The 8,386-nt window shown below is 37.5% G+C and overlaps 1 protein-coding gene across 2 annotated transcripts in view; it reads left to right on the plus strand.

Annotated features, from left to right (window-relative positions):
- Positions 1 to 7,909, plus strand: part of syk (spleen tyrosine kinase) — a 35,439-nt gene extending 27,530 nt beyond the window's left edge. For both annotated transcript variants that reach the window (XM_002937027.3, XM_012971474.2), the window contains 7 exons: positions 829 to 910; positions 3,326 to 3,503; positions 3,897 to 4,106; positions 5,576 to 5,765; positions 6,030 to 6,170; positions 6,744 to 6,856; positions 7,213 to 7,909. In XM_002937027.3, coding sequence (XP_002937073.2) covers positions 829 to 910; positions 3,326 to 3,503; positions 3,897 to 4,106; positions 5,576 to 5,765; positions 6,030 to 6,170; positions 6,744 to 6,856; positions 7,213 to 7,285 — 987 coding nt within the window. In that variant the 3' untranslated portion in view covers positions 7,286 to 7,909. The remainder of the gene's footprint in view (positions 1 to 828; positions 911 to 3,325; positions 3,504 to 3,896; positions 4,107 to 5,575; positions 5,766 to 6,029; positions 6,171 to 6,743; positions 6,857 to 7,212) is intronic.
- The last annotated feature ends 477 nt before the right edge of the window (positions 7,910 to 8,386 follow it).

Consider the following 8,386-nt stretch of genomic DNA (forward strand, 5'->3'; position numbering starts at 1 on the left):
TGGAATGTGGTCTCTTGTCCTAAGGTTTCTAATTTGCTGGTGCCCAGGTTGGCCAGTTGGACACTGGCTCCTTTTTATTTACAGTTTTTTTTTCTTTTGCGAGTGTCAAATTCCCTGCAAGGGAAACAATGGGTAATATTTACTAAGATGCAAAAATACAGCTTGTCTATCTTCAACAAAGTTTTTTTCTGCAACACTGCAAATGTAATGTGCAGAACTATCAGGGGCAAAAATACGTTGTGTAATTATGCCAATGTATTTATAATATAACTAGGCAAGTTTTAGTAAATATGTCCCAATGTGTGGACCAAGTGACTGGTTAGTTATATAGTATTTATAGTAAAATAGTTTATGAACCAAATGTGCACTAAGGCTTATTTGAAAATGAAAACAATGCAAGTGCCCTTAACTAATCGGCAACTATAGCAACCAGTCAGCTTTGGTCTGTTTAGTGCAGTTACAATTATGAATGCAAAAGTCTGATTGTTACTGGTTACTGCAGCAGTGTACATTTGCACCAGTGTTAGAGAATGACCCTTACTATCAATGTGCCATAATGAACTGTAAAGAAAAAAAATAAAATGTATTTTGTCAAATTTGTATGTAAAGAATCGTAATTTGAAGTTGTAAGTACAACAAAAATGAGCATAGGTGTCATGGCAAGTTAAACAAGATCATTTGGAACATGCTATTATATACACACTACTGACATTTTTTTCTATAAAGACAGCTTGATTTTCATCTTGCCATGATAATTTAATTTATACTTAACTTTTTAAAAACACTATGGTCATATTTAACACAGATCTATTTTCTTTACATATTTAGATGACACTGAGTACTGCAGGGGCTCCCAGGCGGCACGGAAGTTCTACATCAATAAATACTTATGTACATAGGCCAAATGCAGGTAAGTTTCATTTAACACATTTACAACAAAATGTCAGATTTGAAGCTGCACCAGGCATATTCTAAAGAATAGTGATGAGCAAAGTGTTTTCGATGTGTGTCATTTTTTTGTCACACAGCAAACTTTTTCTGTTGCAAATTATTGCGCCTGTTTCATGAAAAAATCCGCCAATGGTGAAGCGGGCACAAAAAATTTCTTGACACACGTAGCTTTTTTTGTTGCACAGCAAATTTTTACGTCCGTTTCACCACTGGCGGATTCTTTCATGAAACGGGCGCAAAAATTTGCTGTGCAACAAAAAAAAGCCGCGTGTGTCAAAAAATAAAGACACATCAAAAAAAAACCTTTTGTACATTTTTCAGCAAAATGGCACAGATTCGCTCATCACTAGTAAAGAAACCTAAATATCAGAATGGGCACCTCCCTGTAAGTGACTTTTAGCTGAAAAAAATTTTCATATTGTATCCATTTGTTTTGTATTTGACATGTATAAATACATGTCATATCTATTATGGTAATACAAAATTATACAACATTCACATAAAATATGGATGAATATAGCCCATTTGTGGGGGGCACGTATTACAGTATTGCAAAAGTGTTACATACAGTATACACTCTGTTATCAGATCTTGATAGGTGGCATTGGTTCTTAAAAACATAATTATCTGCTTTAATTGCTGAAACTTCACGCACTCTAGTTTTTTCTTTTGGTTTCCTTTGTTGTGTACATAGAGAAAATTAAATGTAAGGGCATTTGCATTTAGCAGTTTTTTGTTATAAGGCATTGCTGTCCAACTAGTGGTCTGCGGGCCACATCTGGCCCTTGACCCCCCACTTGTGTGCCTGTTTAAGCTTTAAATTGTATCAACACTGAGATTAACTGGCATTGTTCACATCTCAGATTCAGGCTGTAATCAACTGCATTGTTCACATCTGTAAGGTCCTGCATTGTTCAGACCTGTAAGACTGCAAACTGTAGGCACCTGCATTGATCACCTGTTTACACCTCCTGTAGGAGCAGTGCCGACAACTGTTTATCTTGGATTGTTCATGATCAATTACTTATGTAATCATGCTAGGTTTATCTGTCTCCTTCCCTACACTGCCTGTTCTGCTGTACTCTGCCTGCCCTATGCTGCCTGTGTGTGCCATACTCTGTCTGCCCTATGCTGCCTGTATGTGCCATACTCTGCCTGCCCTGCCCTGTGCTGCCTGTGTGTGCCATTCTCTGCCTGCCCTATGCTGTTTGTGTGCGCCATACTCTGCGTGCCCTATGCTGCCTGTGCGTCATACTCTGCCTGCCCTATGCTGCCTGTTTGTGCCATACTCTGCCTGCCCTACTCTGTCTGTTTGTGCCATACTCTGCCTGCCCTACCCTGTCTGTGCGTGCCATACTCTGCTTGCCCTATGCTGCCTGTGTGCCATACTCTGCCTGCCCTATGCTGCCTGTTGGTGGTGAACCTGGCAGGGGTTTTTTCTGGGAGTTTGTTTGCCTTTGTAAATAGTTGTTAGGGGAACCCTAAGGTATGTAATTATGTGCTGGGGGGTTGCTGTGCTACCGACAGGGGAGGAGGAGACATATGAACTTAAGGGTATGTCCTAATATGACATAATAAACTTATTTTACATATGAGTGATGGATGCACTACCACCATTAATGTGAGTATGGTCTTAAAAACTTTAGTGGTAACATGGCTGTGGTTTAAAGTGGGTGTGGTCAAAACTGGCCTCCATTTTTCACCCTCTGCTGTGTAGGCCAGAAAAATTCTGTCCCTCGGTACCACAGATGTTAGACAGCACTGTTACAAGACATACATTCAAAGGGGTGTGGTCTTAAGTACTTTTTAAATGTATCCATGTTAGTTTTAAAACAATTTGTTAACAGTTTAGTTGGTCTGTGCTTAAGTTTTCAATTTTGGATTTACTAGGTGACCTGACTGCCTGATTTCATTTAAATTTTAATTCTTAGGAAGTCAAGAATTTCTGGTCTTGCTATCTCTTTGCCTGTATTAGTCTCAGGGAACTTCTCACAACTGATAACCTCATAGGGTGAAGTGAATTGACAAGATATATTCAGTGTCGGACTGGCCCACCAGGATACCAGGAAAACTCCCAGTGGGCCCAGGTGTCAGTGGGCCCTCTTGCTCCTGACCATTTGGCTTGTTTCATGGTCATTCCCTATTTCTGAACAGGAAGAAAGAGGGGAAATAGATGGAAGAATAGATGCTAGTATGTAAATAAAAGGGACTGGGAGAATAAAGAGGTTGGGTGAGGAAAGGAGGAAAAACTGTTTGGAAAGTGGTCCTAGGGTCTAAGGTTTTCTGGTGGGCCCCTGGGTTCCCAGTCCGACACTGGATATATTCACTTTATATAATTTAGCTTCCTTTAATTGAATTGCTTTGATCACCTCAGAAGTCACAATGGATTCTATGCCTATGGACACTGATGTCTATCGAGGAATATATGAAGACCCAGATGAGTTCAGACCCATGGATGGCAAAATATCTCGGGAACAGCTTACTTTGTTTGAAACTGAGCTAGGCTCTGGCAACTTTGGAAATGTTAAGAAAGGAGAGTTAAAGACATCAAAGTAAGGCATCCATTTGTTTTGTGTGTTTGTGTGTGGGAAAAGATCATCTATTTTTTGACTAACTATATTATTGCATTAATGATGCAGACAGCAGATAATGAATGCTCTCTCATTGCAAAGTACCAAAAAATACACTCTGTAGAGCTCTGATTTGTTGCTTACTAATAGTCTGCATTCCCAGAATTCCAAATCTAGTTTCTCTGCAGTATCTCAGAAGTAAGTGACAGCAATACTCAGTAGATGTTACTGACATAAACAAAACTAAAAACCTTGCAATGTTGAATATTATAGTGCAATATGTTTGGGCATTTTGCCAGTGTTAGTGGTTCATGTAACATTTACTTTTGCTAATGATTTGTATCACAAACACACAAATGCTTATCCTTTGTACAGATCTAAAAAACCAGTAGCTGTCAAAATTCTCAAAAATGACAGCAATGATGAGTCAATGAAGGATGAGCTGCTCAAAGAAGCCAAAGTCATGCAGCTGCTTAATAACCCTTACATTGTGAGGATGCTTGGAATCTGTGAAGGGGAATCGTGGATGCTTGTCATGGAGCTGGCAGGACTCGGGCCTCTAAATAAGTTCTTGGTTAAAAACAAGTAAGCAAGCGAGCAGGGTTTGGTTTCCTGGGGCCATTCCATATTAGTATATCATCCACTGGGACTTATCTTTGCTGGTGTTTGAGCTGAACAAAAGAACTGAACAAAAGAAAAATGGACAAATGTACCCATACTGTAAAATATTAGGATATTAGAAGCAACTGTGGAGTGCCTTTTTTTTCCTAAAAACTATAGTAGTGGTTTGACAATGACAGCTCTGAAGGACAGCCTTATTAATCTGGATCTCTGAAATGCTGGAATGCTGGTTTAGCACAAAAACATGTACTTTAGATTTTAGCAGAGTTTAGGGAATACACAAGGTGACTAGCGGTAGTAGGTGTGATTATCGTACTATTCTGAATAGCGATGAGCGAATCTGTCCCATTTTGCTTCACTGAAAAAGCCACAAAATTGCAGAAAAGTCTCCAAAAATATTTGCAAAATGTGGCTAACGCATCCCTTTTTTTTTAGATAACTGCAACTTTTTGGCACAACCGTGACTTTTACGATATGGCTGCTTATTTTCCCTCACTTGGCAAATAAAATTGCAGATGGTGAAAGGTGGAGTTTCCATGCCTGGTGAAAGATTTCGCTCATCACTAATTTTGAATGGATTCTTTTAGATGTACAATATTGTATGTTAGAGTGCACAGCAGGATACAGGAACTGTAAAATGCAAGTGGATTCAATTTCTAAATTAAGGGTATAACACTATAATAACAGGAGGCTGCTGAAATCCCCTCAGCCTGCTCCACAATAGAGTATGTATTACACTTACACCCTTTACATTGACATACACCCCACTAATATGGTGAATTGTTCGACAGGACTGAACAGCTAGGCATTAAATGATATATTTGTGCAATTCAATAGAAAAATAACTGACATATAGTATACATGCCAACCAATCTTACTCCTGGATTTTACTCCTGGATTCCTTTTAAAGAAATATTTGGTCAGTTCACATATTCTTAGAATTTGAGGCATAGAGCTGCTCAGTTACCTACCACCTAGACAGCACTTTGAGAAAGGATTCTACCTGTCAAGCAATTTGTTCACAGACTCACCCCTATATTCTTTGGAAAATACATCCTTCATCCTTAATCCTTAATGAGGGGAAACAAACCTTCCCATGCCTTATATATAGTAAGTAGGTTCATACGATCCAGGGATTACCCAGATCTCCCACTCATGTCCATGTAGAGCTACCCCACTACCATCAGTCTCATAAAACATTCATCCTAGCAGCTAGGTTCCTATCCTCTTTACTAGGTAGGGGTACTTTCTAGTAGAGATGCCATAACTCTAATATATTTTGTGGATATTTTCACCATGTACCAAAAATATTATAGTATACATTTTATTTTATTCATAATAGCATAGATTAAGCTTATTTGAATTTGTATTTTTTTTAATAACATGGTTTTTAGGTGCAACACATTTCTACTTACATCTTTTTACTATTACAGGAATGTCACAGAACATAATGTAACAGAGCTTGTACATCAGGTTTCCATGGGAATGAAGTATTTAGAAGAAACAAATTTTGTCCACAGAGACCTGGCAGCACGAAATGTTTTGCTGGTCACACAACATTATGCCAAAATCAGTGATTTCGGGCTTTCCAAAGCACTTGAATCTGATGAAAATTATTACCAAGTAAGGTTTTAAAAACAAAAACAGTAAAAACAGTAAATATAATATGATTAAACTCTACAGCCAGGGATTTATTTCGATAAACAATACTATTGGACAAGGGGGTAAAACTTAATTGAAACTCCGCTGATTTATCATATCAGGTTCAATGAAGCAGAATTTTATTAAGCAATATAATTATGTGACCTTCACTCAGCACTAGAAGAATCAGCCTGGTGTCCAACTAAGATTTTCATTTATACTATAGCATGTGTGCTTTCTTTAAAGGCAAAGACTGCGGGTAAATGGCCCATGAAATGGTATGCCCCTGAATCATTAAACTATCATAAGTTTTCAAGCAAAAGTGATGTATGGAGCTTTGGAGTTCTGATGTGGGAGGCATATTCCTATGGTCTAAAGCCATATCCGGTAAGTTGGTGGTTCTTCTGTTTTATTATATTTATCATTGTTTCATTGTTAGGAGGTGTTGTTTGCCATACCTAATGTGTTTTCATTTTACAATAGGTAGGCAGAGTCTGTTGGATGATATACCCCTTTAGAGAAGTATAGGATATACTCAGTTGCCCACGGTCTAGTTCTCTTAGTTTAATAGCGAATCCAATTCCATACTATCTATGCCCCTGCTAAACAACATATTAAATCACAACTCAAAATACATCTTATTCATAAAGACTCTTTATTTCCATTCTTGAGCAGAAGCTATTAACCCCCTCATGTAATAAAAGGCACTAAGATTGCGAGGGGCAGTAACCCATAGCAACCAATAAGTTGTTTTGTTCCCATATTACCGCATCTAGGTAGTGCTGCAGGATTTTGGTTGTACAGACTTTAGGGCAGGGAAAAAAAATACATTTTATATAGGAAGATGATATTTATACGTAATTCATCATCCACCATTAGAATATCAAATGGCAGCTTTTACAAGGAAAGAGAAAACAAAGTTCAACACCAATATAATGATTGCATTCTATATTCTATCAGGGAATGAAAGGTAATGAAGTGACAGCTTTTATTGAATCTGGAAACCGCTTGGAGTGCCCGCGACGTTGTCCTGCAGAAATGTACAATTTAATTAAATTATGTTGGACATATAAGTAAGTATGAAGCAGAGTTTTTATTAGCCTACTACAAAAAAGATAAGATCTAATTGGTTGCTTTGGACAAGTGAACAAGTGCAATATATCACCTATAACTGCAAATCAGCCCCCTGATCTTTCATCATGGTTACATAGTTACATAGTTACATAGGGTTGAAAAGAGACCAGAGTCCATCAAGTTCAACCCATCCAAGTAAACCCAACACACACAACCTATAGTGACCTATCTATACACTCACATACATAAACTATATATACAACCACTAATACTAACTGTAGATATTAGTATCACAATAGCCTTGGATATTCTGATATTTGGATATTTACTTGTTTCCCACCTATCTCTTTTACAGGACAGAGGAGCGACCATCTTTTGCTGTAGTTGAACTGAAACTGCGCAGTTATTATTATGATAGTTCTCACTGATTTGAAGCCAAAGGGACAGACACATTTGCACAACCAGGAACTTTTTCAGGGTGTTTGGGTGATTAGTGCACATGTGTATATCTGTGTGTGTGTGTATGTGTGTAGGAATGGGTTCTATTATCCAGAAACCCAGTATACAGAATGCTACAAAATACAGCAGTGTCCTTTTCCATAGAGTCCTATTTAAGTCATCAATTCTTCTTTCTTTAGTTATTTACTTTTTCTTTGTTTTAATAGAGCAGTTCCATGTACTTGATGGTAATGTAGCTAATCCAGGTTGGTGGCAACACAATCCTATTGGATTGTTATTTGCTTTGAGCTATGGTGCTCCAAATTACAGAAAGACCCCTCATCCTGAAAGCCTCAGGTCCCCAGCATTTAGGATAATAGATTCCATTCCTCCATTTGAATATGGCCTTTTTATGTGTGTTTTTTAAATTCAAAATAGGTATATGTATATGAAAACATCTTTATTTTTTAGCAGTATGGTGCTGAGAATACTGGAGCATGTAACAGTTATTATAACTAATAAATGTTTATTTTATACTTAATTAAATGCTCTTTTAATATATATATACCTGTCTGTAAAGTCTAATAATGTACCAAATAAAACAGTTTTCAGTAGTACTGTCTACGTTGTTGCACACAACTGATTCCCTGTAGATCAGAGTTGGGCAGAGTTCACTAAAATATAGCTTGAGGGCTGCAAGCAGGTCATTTATATTTATGTTCAGATTCCAAAATTTCTGCAATAGAAAATCTTGTACATATTGGGTCCTGTTGAAGCCACAAGTCAATGTTAGAGTGGAAATGTCCTCAACATATGGGATTAGCCTCCCATGTATGTATGTATGTATAATTTTATTTATAAAGCGCTACTTATGTACGCAGCGCTGTACAGTAGAATACATTAATACAAACGGGGTTAATAAGATAAAAGATAAATACAAAGTATAACAATAAATACAAATAAATACAAGATACAGTTACAGTTGCAATAAGTTAAGAGTCAAAGACACAAGAGGGTGGAGGTCCCTGCCTCGTAGAGCTTACAATCTATATGGGAGGGTAACTTACAGATACAAATAGGCAAATATAAGT

Source organism: Xenopus tropicalis, chromosome 1 (assembly GCF_000004195.4).
Source record: "Xenopus tropicalis strain Nigerian chromosome 1, UCB_Xtro_10.0, whole genome shotgun sequence".
Taxonomy (NCBI): domain Eukaryota; kingdom Metazoa; phylum Chordata; class Amphibia; order Anura; family Pipidae; genus Xenopus; species Xenopus tropicalis.